The 18,208-nt window shown below is 42.3% G+C and overlaps 1 protein-coding gene across 1 annotated transcript; it reads left to right on the forward strand.

The window, feature by feature from the left end:
• Nucleotides 1-291: 291 nt before the first annotated feature.
• On the forward strand, nt 292-7,560 carry LOC119342879 (LEC14B protein-like). The gene is made up of 10 exons (XM_037614186.1): nt 292-478; nt 1,505-1,954; nt 2,065-2,184; nt 2,747-2,824; nt 3,137-3,313; nt 4,521-4,598; nt 5,559-5,731; nt 5,837-5,992; nt 6,090-6,150; nt 6,980-7,560. Exons 2-10 carry the CDS (start codon nt 1,583-1,585, stop codon nt 7,142-7,144), a joined length of 1,380 nt encoding a protein of 459 aa, XP_037470083.1. The 5' UTR covers nt 292-478; nt 1,505-1,582; the 3' UTR covers nt 7,145-7,560.
• Nucleotides 7,561-18,208: the final 10,648 nt, after the last annotated feature.

Consider the following 18,208-nt stretch of genomic DNA (forward strand, 5'->3'; position numbering starts at 1 on the left):
CGTTACCAATCTGTCGGATCAGACCCTGTTTCAACACATCACAGCCTTTAATTAAAGATCTCCAGATCTGGCTCGGATGTCCCCGCGAAGCTTGAAGAATGTCACTTGTTGCCTCAAACTGGACATGGAGCAACGAGAGATGAGCCGTGCCCAATGCGACCCACGGGCCAGCAACGCAGCCCGAGTCGTAGGGTCACCGACCGGCCCGTTCGTGAAGGCTGAAATGGGTCGGCGGTTGGCAAGCGGTGGTTGTCAGCCAAAAAAAATGTCAGCTAGTGGGACCCTCTCCGAGAAAACGGGTGGCAAAAAATCTGCTCGCTGCCAAGCACGACGGAGGAGGAGAAGAGCAGGCCCCAACTCCCAAGCGGCGCCCAGTGAGCAACGACCGCGAGCTAGCTCGATTCCGCTCCGCTCCGGTTCGATTCGATTCTGCGGCATCCTCCTCCCCGTCAAACCAGTCCCTCTCCGTCCCTGCTCGGTTAGCCCCGTCCATCGAGTTCCTCTGTCGTTTCTGTCCGTGTTCTTGTTGCTTAGGAATTAGGAGATGAGGTTGCGCTGCGGGAGAAGCGCGCGACGAGGATCGGTAGTAGGTCAGCAGCCACCGCTCCTGCTATATATGCTAAGCCGCCGCCAGTGTTTGTGCGATGTTGCCGGCTTATTAGAGCATCTCCAATAGCTGCTGCCTGTTGGTGTCTTGTTGTGGCGTCATGTGCTTCTCCTGAATCTGTTGTACGCTTAGCTGAAGAAACGTGCAGTTTTTTTTAGAGTAGTATTTTGGTCTGACGGCTTCAACGCTTTTCTTTAGCGCAAGTGCTTGACTGATGAGCTTATGTTCAAGTGTGCTGATTTTGCACTATCGAAATTGGGAAATACTCCCTCCGTTCCAAAATAGATGGCTCAACTTTGTACTAACTTTAATACTAACTTTAGTATAAAGTTAGTACAAAGTTGAGTCATCTATTTTGGAACGGAGGGAGTAGTACGGATGCAAGATTCATTGTTTGTTCTTGCTTACTATCTGATCATAACTTCGACCAAGCAGAGAACATGTACGCGCAGAATAAGTTATGTGATAAGACTCATGGTATCACGCTCAGTTGCTTTGGCTACAACTTCTAGCTCTGAATATCTCCTTCATAGGACATTGCTAAACCGATCCTTCCAAGCTGTGTAATGCCGAGCTGAGCTGTTTGTAAACTTAATTAGATCTGTTTGACAGTTAAGTACCTCCTTTCTTAAAAAGGGAACAATTGAACTATTGTAGGGAGAAAGCACGTGCTCTTTGGGTTGGGTTGTTATTTTCAGTTACTCGTAGCACATTCCATAATCATTGGTAAACATATCTCGCTCTTGTCACCGCCAGTGTTTGTGTGCTAAGCCGCCGCCAGTGTATGCTTTTACCAGTGTATACGAATCTTGCATCCATAAGCATATATAACTCTTATCAGTGTATGCTTTTACCTACTCGCCCGCTCACATCATTTTTTTTTTGGAACTTCTTCAGTCTCCAGAAGCAAGCTTTGGAGCTACATATCAATGAGCATTCGGAAGGAGAATTGACATACATATAGCAGTTGAAAGGATGGGTTATGGCATGAGTAGGCTACATGAGGGATACAGTGAGCCTGAAGGGCTGAATAGTGATGGATCTAGTTCAGTCGAAGTGAATAATGATTTCTCAAAGTTACACAATGATATTTTCCATATGACTCGACTAAGATCAGGACCTAGTGAAAGCATCCGCAAGTCCATGGATAGAGTCTCAGTGACTAGGTTGTTACGTGGAAGGGAAGTTAATTCTTCAGGAAATGGAAAGTTCTCTCCGGTTGATCGTGCATTCGTTCTTGGTCATTATCTTCCAGTGGATGGTCCTGAAACGGTGGATACAATGGATTCACGAGCTTATGTTTCACAGTTTTCTGCCGATGGTTCTCTTTTTGTTGCTGGTTTTCAGGTATGCTATGCTCTAATGCAATAGTAGAGGTTTTACTAAGCTCTATAAGCACAGGTAAAATTTCCTGAAATTTTACGATGTCCTAATCGTCCTTTTGTTTTCATTATCAGGGAAGCCACATAAGAATATATGATGTCGATAAAGGTTGGGAAATACACAAGGACATTCATGCTAGAAGTTTGAGATGGACAATTAGTGATGCAGCGTTATCACCTGATCAAAGGTTCCTTGTAAGTTAACTAAAACTTAACTAGTAAGATCTTTGTCTTATCTTTCAGTTCATCTTAATTTCCCCCTAACTCTATATGCATGGGCTCAGTTTTGGAAACGTGTAGTTCTCTAGTACAACTTTTATCGATTCATGCAGTCAATCTCTTTCATTATTCTTATTGAGAGGAAATGCATGCATGACATGCAATTGCCTTGAACCGAAGAGGATGAACTGAAGTTTATAAGGTATCTGATTTGGGGAACAAGGCTAGTGCGGGTGTGCTTTTAGTTCTTACTGTACTAGTAGTGGAAACATTGTGAGGGTTGGAAAACAGCACTTGATGTTTCATCTGAGCTATTGTCAATAGGTTGATAAGATAACTCCAGTAGCTTTAGTTCGAATCTGATCTTTCTGGTTACCAGTGCTAAATTGGAACATATTGGAAAAATGGATAGTTAGTTCTTTCTATCTGTATGGTATTATTGTGTAGCCTAACTTCATCGGTTACCTGTTCCCTTTATCTTCCTTTTCTGCATGCAAAGTTGGATTTGTGAACTTTCTTATGACGTATCAATCTGCAGGTCTACTCTAGTCTGGCACCCATTATCCATATTGTCAATGTTGGTACTGCTTCAAGAGAATCATATGCTAATGTCACTGTGAGTTCTCATCAAGATTTGCCCTTCTGCAGGAAAAATGGCATTTTTTCTCTGTTGAGATAGTGCCACCCTTGTCCTATTTTATGGTTATAATTTTTTGATATCTTCAGTACTATGGAAATATACTACTTTATGACTTCAGGCATTTTAAGTTTACTTTGTGATTCAACAGGCCCACTGCTGATTTAATATTTACTTAATCGTCCTGTAGCACATCCACATGCATTGGATTGTTCTCTGCACAAAGATGCTTGATATGCACTTCAAATACTTTTCTGTTAAACTATTAATGCCGCTTACGTCTTTCTGCAGGACATCCATGATGGATTAGATTTTTCAGAGCATGAAGATGTTAGATATTCATTTGGACTCTTTTCTGTTAAATTTTCCACTGATGGGCGGGAGCTTGTTGCTGGCAGTAATGATGATTCAATATATGTCTATGACCTTCAGGCCAACAAAGTGACATTGCGTTTGCCTGCCCATACAGTATGATGTTATATTTTCTCTTGGGTTGTATCTTCTTTCATCTTTGCCTGATCACATTTTTTGGGTTTCTTATCTCACTGGAAGTGATTAGTAGTCCAATGATCTTAAGTTGGTTGTGCTATCTTACCAGCCAAGTAACTTCATCCATACTTTGTCCAGATATGATTTCTTTTTTATTTCCCATGAAGTGGGCATGGGTGACAACTGAGGTAGTTATACCCCGAAAATTGATCTAAACTCTAAAGAAAAATGATATGGTGATTTTGAAGATGGATAATGGTATTAATAAAAAATATTTGGTGGGCAGAAGGTGTGGAAACTCTCATTTGGTTGATTTCTCAGGTGTAAATGGCACTCCTTGTCGGGGCTGCAAAATTTGGCAGCCATCAGCCGACATCAATTTAATCTCTGACCTTTTTATATGGGTCCGCCATGGTTTGGCCAATTTTCGACAGGACATGTCGCTGCACCTAACCAAGCGTACTATGTACCTTCAATGTGTCTCTGACGATATTTTGTTACCATTTTTTTTATTAAAGAGGTTTTACCTACCAACTTAAAAGAACGTACAACTAAACCATTGGCATTGCTCTTTTAAATGCAACACCTGTGTGCTCACAAATTTTGTTCTAGAAACTATGCTTGGATACCAAACTGACTTGGCTAAGTCAACTGATTGATTATTCTTTTTTACTATGATTCATGTATAAAAAGCTAGGAAGTTCTCTGCTCCAGTCAGGGAATTTATCCTTGGATTTTTAATAATGACTTGATAAAATCTTCCTTTTTTTTTGCAATCCAGTGGCAACAGTATATATTTTGGAAGTATCATGTTGGATTATCAGGAGCAGATGAAAATTTGCAGCCTTAACATCTTGCTCTACTGGTTTGTTGGGCACAGGCACACTCTGTTTTGCTCTTTGTTCTGAAAAACAAACTCTCCTAATACTTGTTCGAAAAATAAACTAGGCATGTATAGGAAATTTTAGCTAGCCTGGAAACTTAATATTACCTCTGTTTCTAAATATAAGACGTTTTGGCAGTTTAGATTGAACACAGTTTGAGATGCATATAGATTATCATAGCAGCAATGCAATTGAATCCTTGCTTGTTTCCTTTATGGATTGTTTGCATCTCAGAAATCTTTGTGTAATAAATATTTGATATGTTAGTTGATAGTGTAATTGATTTTCTTTTTACATTTCAGTCTGATGTCAACACAGTAGCATTTGCTGATGAATCTGGTAACCTACTTTATTCTGGAAGCGATGATAACTTGTGCAAGGTAGCTTACTAATTTTTTTTTTTACGTGATTGCTTTTTCCTGGCAACATTATGTAATTTCTTCTGTATTAACGTATTTGGCTGAATTGCTATTCTCATATTTCCTGATCGTATCTGAACATATAAAGTGTGAAGGCTTTTTATGTTGCAACCCTCCATATTGCTGAATGACTGTACATGCTTGGATATTTTTGTTTCCAGTAGAGTAGCAGATCACTTGTCATGATTTCTAAAAAAATAAAGAAATAAAAGATTACATGCCATGAAGCTGATGATGTGCCGGCTAATATTCCTTAGCATTTTTTCACGGCCTTTTCTTATACCTGGAAATATGCTTTGGCGAGTGCATAAATAAAATGAGATGGTTCAACAGAACATGTTGGACGTCATTATCCTAACTTATATTTTTTGTTACTCTACTCCAGTATTATTGCCTACCTACCGTTTTTCACAGTACCGCTGCCCTGATTCTTAATTCTCAAATAAAGAAGTAATCAAATTGAATTCTTACTAGTTCTGATGTTGCAATAGCATTAGTTAAGCATTCATTTATTTATTTTTCTTATCTTTCTGGGAATTTTGTTTATATTTCTTAGGGGATTGCCTGTATCGCATCGATACAATCCTGTTATTGAGCTACCAAACGTGTAGTTTGAAAATGGTTGCACCATTCTTTTTGTTACCTTGAGTACCGGAGAAGCAAGTACCTAGTAAATCATCAATTAGAGATTACTACATGCCTTTTACCCTAGGCATCATATATGTTTATATTTTAGTAGTGGACAACAGGACAAGCACCTATAATTCATTTGTCAAGAATTCCTATGTGGTTTTGCATTAGGTGCCAACCTTTGTGTTAGCTAAGTTTGAGGTTTCCTCTGGAACACGAATAAAAATTTATTCTTAACTTCTTTTCATTTTAGAAACTTTGTAGTATGTGATCCTGGTAGCCTGTCTTCAGGTCTGGGACAGACGTTGTTTGTCCACAGGGGAAGCGGCTGGGGTTTTGACTGGACATCTGCATGGCATTACTCATATTGACAGCCGTGGAGATGGTCGATGTTTCATATCAAATGGAAAAGATCAAGCTATTAAGATGTGGGACATCCGGAAAATGACATCCAATGCTGATGGGTATGTCTTAAGCAACAGGCAGTCTGCTTAGTCCACTTTTTTGTTGTTCGGATTTGGACATATTGACTTACTGCAGAGCTATACTGATCCTATTGTTTGATACAGTTCCGAAAACAGAGTCCCTGCCTGGGACTACAGATATTCAAGATATCCACAACAGTACAAGCAACAAAAGCATCCACATGACCAGTCAGTAGCTACATACCGGGGCCATTCAGTTCTCCGTACATTGATTCGTTGCTATTTTTCTCCCACATATAGGTACATACTGTGACTGCTCGGGAACTTGGCATCATTTTTTTTCAGATTATATGTAGTGGATATGTGCTAATGGCCTAATACCCTGTGCTTCGTACAGCACAGGACAGAAATACATATATACAGGATCTTATGATGCTAGTGTCTGCATCTATGATGTGGTACGTCTCTATTCAACATGCATGGCAGCCCATTCAAGTTCTTTTGTTCTTGTCATCAACACGATCTCCTGTATACTTTCTTCTCTAAATATATGTTACAATTTCTTTAAACATAATGACGTGAAACTACTCTTGATGAGAAATTTAGGCTAATTTCATGTAACAAATCTGGACGCTTTTATGTCCATTTTCTTAATCAAAATTTTAGAAGGTTGATTGCACACATTCTACGGCTGTAAAAAGTGATGGAGAAGATACTTGAAGTACCATTCATTGCACACAGTCTACGGCTGTAAAAAGTGATGGATAACATACTTGAAGTACAATTTCTTGGATGCATTTCCTTTTACTTGTTCTCTTTCCTGTTCAAACAAAATTCAACTTTTTCATGTTAATCCAGTGGCAATTTTTTATTGTTCTACAACCAGAATGCCATATGACAACATTACTACGTGAGTGCGTGTATGGATCTCATACATAGGCACATGGTGTAGACATGCCTCTTGAATTTGAAATGTGACACTTCACACCTAGGTACTCCCTCCGTATCAAAATATAAGACGTTTGTTGACACTATTTTAGTGTCAAAAAAACGTCTTACATTTTGATACAGAGGGATTAGCTTTTAGCCACTCTTGGATTAACATATATCTTTCAGTGAGGTGCCATGGCCGTGCGACCATACATGAATAGTCACAACCAAATGCAGACCAAACAATCCACTTTTGCTCCTTTCACTTATGAGAAATTGAACTACTAGTTCATTTTACTTTTCATGATTTGCAAAGGCTCTTCCAACATATTTTATTATCCTTGTTCCCATGTTCAGGTAAGTGGGTCGCAAGTTGCCAAACTGCAAGGACATCATCATTTGGCAGTTCGAGACTGCAGCTGGCATCCGTCCGATCCAATGCTTGTCAGTTCATCATGGGACGGCCAGGTTGCCAGATGGTCCAGGACTCGCTCCAAGCAAGATACTTGTGAACTCGATTAAATCGAGTGTGCAGATACTTCGCGTGCCCTGTAATCTTCCGATATCAGGTGCAATCTTGGGTCAAAAGGGATACTCGGCACGGTTTGACAAAACAATAGAAAATGAAAAGGAACTCTAGCTATGATGTACATATAAAATGGAAGCCAAGCCAAGTGCATATGTAGTAGTATTTCATTACACCTTCGGAGAAGGTAACGAAACAACCTATCCTTAGATGGTGCATACGTGTATACGTCCTTGGTTGTTTTTGCTCTTCCGGTGAGCAGTTGCAGCTCATCCTTTCAGAAGCAGAACTGTTTGTACTTCGTGAGAGAAATTTGTTGCAGCAAAAGCACTGTATATTTGTACCTATACTACCTGTACTTTGCAAGAAATTTCTCGCAGCTAGATGTAGTCGTGGTTTCGTATTTTCCTTATCTTTCAGTATGTTAAGTTGTCATTGCACAGCAGTAGGGACGCTTGAACAAAGCAATCCGGAAGGAAAAACTTTTCGCGCAACATGTTCTCCGTATTTGCAACTATGTTGTTTCTGTACTCTCGTTTGGCATTTGTGCTTCATCCTTTTAACAGCAGAACTGTTTGAAGCAGAAATATGATGCATAAAAAGTTTGGCAGGTGTTTCCCGCCTTACTGAATGTGACTATAGTTCTGTGGATGCTTATAATAAGTTACTGTACATTCAGGCGTTCATGATGAGTAACTTGCTATATTATGAATGTTTATATAGTGGACATGAATTTATCTTATGGGCTTATGTGACTATAGTTGAATGCGTAAGAGGATATCTACTGGGTTGCACATTTTAGAAGAATTGATATATCATGTGCAATCTAAACTATATTCTTTGATGCGCAGGATTTCCAATGATATGATAGCTACAAACACAATACTGAAGTGCCATACGTCTGAATCCTATGGGATCATAATTTCATCATATCAAAACCAGTTAACCAGGTGATGTTTTCTCCAATGGACATGTAATGTATAATCATATAAAGCAGATGACATGTAAACTTGGAATGGATCAGAGCCTCTTTGATCCACAGTATAGCGGACGTTTGACTTCCATGATTGACCTTTTTTTATTGAGTCAATTACACTTGTAGTGCTAGAACTTTGGCACTTTGATGCTAGAAATTGTGGTGTACATGTGCAAAAACTTGGCTTTGATGTGCAAATACAATGCTTATCTCGTTTGTATACAGAACTGGCGATGATTAGACGTGTGGGACCTGCTGTCAGCCACTGGACAGGGAGGAGGGGGCGTGTGGCCTGGTTTTTCCAAAAACACCCTCGAATTTTCACAAAAAAAGTCCACGTTCATGTGGGAGCGGTGACATTCTTTTACCTATATGATAGGGGGGCCTGCATGTCAGGCGAGAGTGAAAATTAAACAAAAAAAATACAGAAACTTCGGCCGGCAGCTCTCGAACCCAAAACGTAGACAGCAAAAGCAAGCCGGCTAGCCCCAACTACCGCATCGTTCGCTTTGTTAATATGGACTAGTTTAATGTCCGTGCGTTGCTACGGGTGAACAGAAAACATAGTGAAGCACGATTGTTTCAATTCCTATAACGATAAATTAATTATTTATTTCGCTTCTTTCTTCGTTTTCCTTAACCACTCCCATATAGATACATAGATCTGACAGAGCACAATCACATCTGATGTAGGGCGAAACCCTAGGGGCCGATCTTTCACGTTTGGAGAGGATCCCTACGAGGAGAACGAAGAACGCGAGAAGGGGAACGAGGGAAATCATGGGGAAACACAAGAGGAAAACACTCAACCAACGAGAATATGATCACACATGTGCTAGATCCAAGAAACACAAAGAGATACACGGTCCAAATCCAACAAAGGACGATACAAATGGTGGTAGTTCATCCCCGAGAGGAGGTCTTGAATCCGCGAGGGATCTTCCCGTAAAGGGGTCTTGAATCCAGGTGGATCTTCTCTGAAGAGGCCGCGGTCTCTCACGAGGAGGAGATTCGTATGGATGAGCAAAGCTCTATCTCAAATGAGCTAAACCAATGCTAACCCTCACTAGGAGGAGGGGGTGGTCTATTTATAGTCTAAGACACGAAGGGGTAAGTGGGAAAGGGTTACATGGGCTTCGGCCCGAGTCTTTGCACGCAGGCAGGCCGGAAGTTCCGGGCTCCGGAGGTTCCGGGCAGGTTCCGGGCTATCCAGAGAGTTGGCGCGCTCGGGGTTGGTCTGGACTCCGGAGGCCGGAGGTTCCGGGTAGGCCGGAAGGTCCAGGGGCCGGAAGTTCTGGGCTGAGGCCGGAAGTTCCGGGCTTTCCAGAAGCGTGTCCCTGCTTCTTCTTCCTTCTCCTCTTCCATGCTTGGCCTTGGTCCTTGGATCCTCCATGGTCGTCTCGGTTGTACCCGAGTATATGCAAGGCCCATGCATGAGGTAGTAGCCATGTCTCACATGTGGAAAGTGACGGTTCGAAGAGGAGTGAATTCACCTTGTGTCCAATGGCGTATGTTTGAGGTCTCGTCATATGTCCTCTTGGGGCTTGGAGAGTAGTCGGAGTGTACATGGGGATGAACGTGGAATGCTCCGCATCATCTCCCCCCCCCCCCCTTGGGAAAGATCCGACCTCGGATCGTGATCCTCATCACCATGGAAACGATTGTCGTGGACGGACTTGTAGTTGGACGTAGTTGAAGGCATGGCACAATCCAAGTACTCCAAGGTGTCGACGGAGTGATATACATGAAAAAGGAGCAAACACAAACAACACTCGGAAATACAATGGTTAGCGCACACAAAGTGTCCATCATGTAAGAATGAGTTCGTTGGGCAAGATTGTGCATGACAAAGCACATGAAGCTTATCAAGATGATCTAGAATGATATGCAAAGCATTCATGGGAGGAAATGCAATCATTGTGCATACAAATGTGTTGTGAATATGATCAATGCAACCACGATGCAAAATGATGTCATAGTGAGACGGTTTATCAATAGCATGAATATGGCAATGGATGCTCAACATGTGTATGTAATCATGCAATTGATGGTAGGCAATGTGATCATTATGTAGGAATATGCCATCAAGGAAGATCACAACAAATTTTCTAAGGAAATGCACAAGCTCAAATATCATGGATGACATGGGAATACAAGATGCAACAAGGCAATCATTATGTGCGTCAATCCATGCATGGGGTGCAAACTTGTGGTGAGTATGATATGTCCATCGAGCATGACATGTATGAGCACAATCAACAAATATGGAGGTGTTGGTATACCAATGCTCGATGTCGTGGCAAGAGTGGAGGTTCGAAGGTGCATCCAATAAGTGCGAGCGCTCCTCAATTTGAAGGTTCATAGAGCCAATCTCCAATGCCGCTCCTCCATCCAATAGATGTAACATGTACACAACAGGAAGGAAACAACAATGAAAGAGTGACCCATCCAATATGCGTATTTGAGGATGGCTCAAAGAGAAGGAGTTCACCTTTATGAGGGTGTCGAAAATGTTGGTGTCACACATCGTGTATGCCTTCACATGACCAAGTTGTCTCATTATGGTTTCGCCTTGTGAATCCTTCAAAACGAAAGAACATGGCAAACACTCGGAAAAACAAATGAGGTTAGTGCAATTGCAACACCTATCATTCATGAGGTAAGATACCCAACAAGTGTATGCATCATGCTCATCATAAGAAAGGACAAGGGAATTTGGCATGGTATGTAAGCATATGATGCGATAACAACCAAAGGCAATAGGTTCAAACAAACAAGCATGCATCACAAGTAAAGTGTCAAAGTCTCCAAGATCAAGAAGCATAGTATGGTTGCACCCAATACAAGTGGATATGAGAGAGGCAACTAATGGAGGCAAGTGACAATGAGCAAGATATATCATGTGAGAGGCATGAACAAATATGTCATCAACCCAAGAAAGCGAGTAATAGTGGAACATGGGTGATGCAACATAGCAAGCAATCATAGCGATCAAGTCAAGCAAGCTAGTAATGCGAAGATGCAACATACTAGATGGAATCATGGCAAGCATGTCATGTGTGCAAATAGTGTGCATGAATAATGGACATGACATATCACAAGTATGAAAGCAAGAGATGAGAAAAATAGCATGAATGTATTGGTGAGAAGCCATATGTAAATAGCAATGGGGCATCATGACTCTCCCAACACCACAATCAACAATAGCATGAAGCACATAGTAAACATGGCAATAGCAACAAGGATCTCCACCAAGCATGCAAATACACATAGAAGTAGCAGAATGGTGAATCATGGGTAGATGCAAGCAAGGGTCACAATTGCATGGCAAAGGCATAGGAACAAAAATAACATGCAAAGTGAACACGGTAAAATGAGCATAAGGTGATAAGTGATATATAGCCCATAGCCGTGTGAGAGCCAAGTAGAAGAGATGCGCGTAGTTGTTGTGTGAAGGGAACGGTGGTAAGGATAGTCCACGGGATCCCAAAGCGTCGTTGCTCTCAAGAGCTCGTTTTCTCAACTCTTGGGATTGAGAGGTTGACGAGTATATGTGAGTACCTACACAAAACAAAGGCAAAGGAAAAATTGTGTGTGCGTGGTATATGTACACAGCATCCATCATGATGCGCACGTGCATGTGTCGGTTAGCACAAAACAATGCTCAAATAAATGGGATGCACGATATAGAAACATGTCATCCATCATGAGAGGTTTGTTGTTATGCATGACATAATGGAGACTCAAAGGATGTAATGTATCATGAGAAATATCTAGAGCATTGTTATTCATGGAATGCATATGGTGCACGCAATTATGGGAATCATGCAAAGTATGAAATGCATCAAGATCTCCTAATATGTATGAGGAAACTATGAGGGTCTCCTCATGAGCATGAGTAGCAACATCACATGGAGAATATTGACAACATCCAAAACAAAGCATATTTGGTTCAATGTGATCATGGCATGGCATAGTAGATGTGCGCAAATCATGTAAAGAAAGCATGGCAATATCATCACATGTAAAACAAAAGCCAATGATCATCATCTCGTCATCTATGCCATAAGTGCAAATAGGATTTATTTTAATGGGGCATACATAGTTACTATGTTGAGATTGAAATGATGCAATATGGGAGATCTCACTCATAGCATATGACAATTTCAATGGATTGTCAAACATGATGTGACCAATAGAATTTTCACATGATATCCTATGGAGCATAGCATCACAACTAGGCAACTCAACATGCTCATCATCATATTCATCATAAATTGGTAAGTCATGACATGAGGAAGTCACACTAGCATGAAGCATGGGAATAGGTGGATCAACATCATGCAAGCAATCGATGTCAAGAGAGTCCACTAGTGGGACAAGAGAAGCACCATCACCTATGTTACCTTTGGAGCGTCGCTCGTGTGTTGTAGGTGAGGTGTTGAAGATCCACTCGTTGTCATCTTCATCTTGATGGAACCATGTGGGGGTGCATCATTGTCCACCATGGCAATCATCGTCTCCATTGGAGTGATGGACTCGTCGAGGATAGGCATGTCGTCATGTAGGAGACCTAGCACCAAAGAAGAAAACACACTAGGAGTAGACGTTAAGTCGTTAGAAATCATAGTGGCCTCACGTGTCGTGTCAACTACCTCACTCACTAAGTGTTGTGGCTCACTCACTCCCTCAAGGATGTTCTCACTCATATGGTTGGTGGAGTCACTCAAATGGTGCTCAACCTCACATAGGTTGTGTGGCATGCTCTCATGTGTGGGGCTAGTGGTGGTCACACTCATCCTCTCATAGGAAATGCTCTCAATGTCATATATGGTGGAGTCACTCATGTCACTCGTGTGGTAGTGTCTCTCCTCACATGGCACTTGGTGCATCTCGACATATGTGGGTGTTAGAGAGATGTTGGTGCAAATGTCTCCATGCTCAACTCCTATCGCCATGGTCGAAGGGGATGGCCCTTGCTCGACCTTCTTGTCACCGTCTTGGTGTTGGAGGCCCATATGATGTGGCACCTCGTAGCTCGTCTCCATGACCGAAGGGAGTTTCCCATGCTCGGCCATCTTCCTTGAGGGGCTTCCGAAGATGGAAGCGTCGCCCTCACTTGTAGGTGGTTGCCTTGGACTTGATGAAGTCGTTGTAGGCGTACTCTTGGGAAGTAGGCGAAGATGCCGTACATCCAAAGGCGAAGATGCCTTGATAGCACTTGGCAAAGATGCCGAAGTGGTGGTGGTAGCCGTAGCTCCGTCTTGGTGGTGCTCGTCTCGCGGTCTTCGCTTTTGCTCATGAAGCTTGGACTTGGCGTGAAGTAGGGCTTGTTGGGACTTGTGCATTTGCGCTTGTGGAGCATCTTCATGATGATGGTGTCGTTGTCGCGCTTGAGCTCGTAGTAGATGTCGTTCGTCGTCGTGCTGCCCATCTTGCTTGGAGGTGACTTGCCCTTCATGATGATGTGGATCACGAACGTGATGGTGGTCGCCATGTAGATGTGGACGTGGACGAATAGCGCTTGCATCATTTTCGCGCTCGGAAGACTTGTGGCTTGAATGTCGCCGCCTTGAAGATGACAAAGGGGAAGAAGACTTGATCAAGGCCCGAATCTCCTCCATCCTTGCATCTTGCTCATCTTTATGTGCGGAAAGCTTCTTGTCAATGTAGTCCCTTTTCCTTGCTTCGAAGTGACGAATGTCGATGGAGATGTTCTCGATGCGCTCTTGCAATCTTGATTGTGCGTCTTGCATTTGTCGTTGTAGATCGAAGATGGATGCTTTGGTGATGTAGTTGTTCACGCCGTCGTTGTTGTCATAGACCGGAGATGAAATGCCTTGCCTATCCATCACAAAACTCGAGCAAATATGAGTGGGAGAAAGAGAAGAACTAGACCAAATGTACCTTGACCGATGTTGAAGATGGATCAATGATCACTCAAATGTGTAATAAGGAAATAGCACAATTGGTACCAATTCTTGTCGGTTCTCACACCTACACAAGTAAGGCTTATGGAGGAGCTCGGTGAGGATAGTGGCACAAAAAAATTTGATGCAAAATGTTAGCAAGAGTCAATAATGTTGAAAGAGATTCACAAATTCGCAAGTGAAAAAAGTAGACCAATAGCAATATATGGCACACGGAAACACACACACGGATAGATAAATGGGGTCGTGCAACCAAGGAATGAGCACAAAATGTAGAATCCACGGAAAGCGCTCATGTTGCACAACTCAAGAGAGACACTAGCACGATTGCTCAATAGGCGGATACGGCACTTGTGCACAACCTATAAGATGCAAAATGGATAAACTTTGTATCCCAAGTATGCGATATATGTATGGTTCCCGGTGTTTGATCCAAGATGATCAGATATGACAATCTTATATGCAATGTGGTATGATGCTATGGCTATTGCTTACAAGCTTCTTTACTCTCTCTCTTTTGCTTAAAAGCTTTATTTTCTCTTTTTTTGTATGGCCACTTTTGCACAATGCACAAACCAAGAGAGCAATTGTGTATATGCGGGAACAAATTTGTGACACACGATATGATACCAAGATATGCATCACGATGATATGGTATGTATGCTATGGGAAGTATGATCACTAATGTGCACAAGTAACATTGCCGACAATACTCAAATGGCTAGTCTCGATAGGCAAGTAACGCAAAATGGGCTAGGGGTTAACAATGCAATGGCAAGGGGAATATACAATGGAGGGATACCACGATACCAAGATGATATGGAGGTTACCGTCCGTGGCGATGATGAGTGGCGGTGTTCTTGATGTAGAAACCAAGATGATGGAGTCTCGTCCCTAAGTAGCCGAAACACCTTAGGAAACGGAAAAACCGCGAACTCAAACTCTCAAACGTCAAATGTCAAAATGGTGGTAGCGAGAATGCGGTGGTGGTTTGCACTTGGCAAAGCGGAAGTATTGGTGGAAACCCAAGTAGTCAAAGTTAACCGGGTTATGGTGGTGGAAGCGTATGATGAGCTATACATGGAGTCAAAGTTGAAAGCACGTCCCTAAGTAGCCGAAACATCTTAGGAGACACAACTCTCAACACAACAAAATTGGGTTAAGTTGGGGTGGCGGAAGTGTATGGTGGGCAAGCCTATGCGGAAGTTATGGTGGTGGTTGATGAAGAAGCAACCGTCCCTAAGTAGCCTAAACACCTTAGGAGACTCAAGTCACTACTCAAACAACCTCAAATGCTATGGGGAACAAAATGGGTTAGGTTGCGGAAGTCGGTGGTGGCAATGCGGATGTTATGGTGGAAGGCCTAGGCAAAGATGTCAAAGTTCCAAAAATTTGATGGAGTCAAATGGTGGTGAAACCAACGTGAGGACCTCGGGCACGTCGTTAGCTTCAAAACGAGCCAAAGAACACTCAAATCGGAGTTCGGATTGAAAAGTTATGATGAAAAAGGTGAAGAAGGCTGATGCTGAAATTCTGTGCAATGTCTCTGGTTAGGCCGGAAGTTCCGGGCCTAGGGCCGGAAGTTCCGGGCTCCGGAAATTCCGGGGGTGGCCGAAAGTTCCGGGGGTCGCGGAAAAAGTCTCGGTGAGCCGGGGGATTTTGGGTAAACTCTTTGTTTAGCCCAGAAGTTCCGGGCAAGGACGGAAGTTTTGGGGACGGAAGTTCCGGGGGTGTCCGGAAGTTCCGGGGGTCGTGGAATTTCGTCCGGGACGAACCCTAAATTCCAGATCTGAGAACGGGGGCGGAAAAACACGATTTTTCGGGGAATAATGGGGAGATTTCGTGGATGGAAATGGGGGAAAATATGAGGAATGCTAGATCCACTCATAAGACAGTGAATCCATGGATCAAAATCAACAAAACATCATCAAAACCAACAAATCATAAAAAAAATTGGGGGCAATTTTTGGTGGGGATTTTTGGATTTAGGACGAAATCAACAAAATCAAGCTAGAAAACAAAGGGTAGGGGCTCCAAAAACGTGATCAACGTGGCTCATGATACCAAGATGATGTAGGGCGAAACCCTAGGGGCCGATCTTTCACGTTTGGAGAGGATCCCTACGAGGAGCACGAAGAACGCGAGAAGGGGAACGAGGATCACGGGGAAACACAAGAGGAAAACACTCAACCAACGAGAATATGATCACACATGTGCTAGATCCAAGAAACACAAAGAGATACACGGTCCAAATCCAACAAAGGACAATACAAGTGGTGGTAGTTCATCTCTGAGAGGAGGTCTTGAATCCGCGAGGGATCTTCCCGTAAAGGGGTCTTGAGTCCAGGTGGATTTTCTCCGAAGAGGCCGCGGTCTCTCACGAGGAGGAGATCCGTATGAATGAGCAAAGCTCTATCTCAAATGAGCTAAACCAATGTTAACCCTCACTAGGAGGAGGGGGTGGTATATTTATAGTCTAAGACATGAAGGGGTAAGTGGGAAAGGGTTACATGGGCTTCGGCCCAAGTCTGTGCACGCAGGCAGGCCGGAAGTTCCGGGCTCCAAAGGTTTCGGGCAGGTTCCGGCCGGGTTTCGGGCTATCCAGAGAGTTGGCGCGCTCGGGGCTGGTCTAGACTCCGGGGGCCGGAGGTTCCGGGTAGGCCGGAAGTTCTGGGCTGAGGCCGGAAGTTCCGGGCTTTCCAGAAGCTTGTCCCTGCTTCTTCTTCCTTCTCCTCTTCCATTTTTGGCCTTGGTCCTTGGATCCTCCATGGTCGTCTCGGTTGTACCTGAGTATATGCAAGGCCCATGCATGAGGTAGTAGCCATGTCTCACATGTGGAAAGTGACAGTTCGAAGAGGAGTGAATTCACCTTGTGTCCAATGACGTATGTTTGAGGTCTCATCATATGTCCTCTTGGGGCTTGGAGAGTAGTCGGGGTGTACATGGGGATGAATGTGGGATGCTCCGCATCAACATCCCTCCAAAAAATAAAAATATTGTCGCCATAGGCAACATACAAAAATAGGCAACAAATGTTGATAAAGCACAACAATGATCATTTTGATAGGAATCAAAATATGACACATTATTCAGAAAACAATTATAAGCTCAATGTGCAGGCAAAATGATACTAATTTATACATGTACTTGATATGCACACAACAGGATCCATTTGAAAATAAAGTAGTCATTTTTACATTCCAGTTTCATCTACCAGATGGCGGAATCCATATGTGTTTGACACTTTATTAATCATCTGCAAATTTTGAGTGGTACCTTCGGGACCTTGTGATAAAAAAAAGAGATGTTGAACTATTGGCATAGATTCACCCAGGCAAGAGAATATCTAATTAGCACCGTGATTCTAAAACAAAATTATCAAATTTTAATACCGCTCAATAAGTATTGCTTCATCGCCAGAAAAAAAAAACCTCAATTGCCTTTGCAAAAAGCATATCCGTATGCGGAACTCTGTAGTGAAGCTTTGCCTGTTGTCGTGCAAATTGTGTTGTCTCACCAGCTTGCAGTCCTTCTCCGGAATATGCAAATTCTTTCTTAGACTGTAGATTTACTTCGACCACATGCTTCAGAGTTCCCTAGCAAAAATTAAAAACTCAAGAATACATAAGTTTGCATTATAGAAGTATAAAGCTATGAGAAGCATTGTTGTGTATACTCACTTCGAGCAAATTAACAGCCACCTAATTCTTTCAAGTTTTTCTAATGATATTATCATCCACATAGTTCTGTTACAATATACATAGTACGTCGCTAGTCCAACAATTAGTATTCAGGTCCTATATACCATCTAAGAAAATGTAAGCATGTTTTCTTCCTGCTGGTAGCATGTTCCATTGACTGTTCAAAGTATATATCCAGTGATGTTTGGCTATATTTAGAAAATAATGCATTGTCCCAGATTGAGATTAGTCATGCTGTTACATTGGCAAATAGAGTGTGTACATTGGGATATTTTTTCTAACAATAGAGACAACTAGTAAACGTGCACGTGCAACGCACGTATCAATTATTAACCAAGTAATTATATGCACATATAATAAAAATATGAAATTTTCCAAAAATATATGAATTAATTATAAACAAAATGTTGCAATGTCCACTAGGTTATGTTTTCAATGTCAGAAACCATTGCA

Source organism: Triticum dicoccoides, chromosome 1B, assembly GCF_002162155.2.
Source record: "Triticum dicoccoides isolate Atlit2015 ecotype Zavitan chromosome 1B, WEW_v2.0, whole genome shotgun sequence".
Lineage (NCBI taxonomy): Eukaryota > Viridiplantae > Streptophyta > Magnoliopsida > Poales > Poaceae > Triticum > Triticum dicoccoides.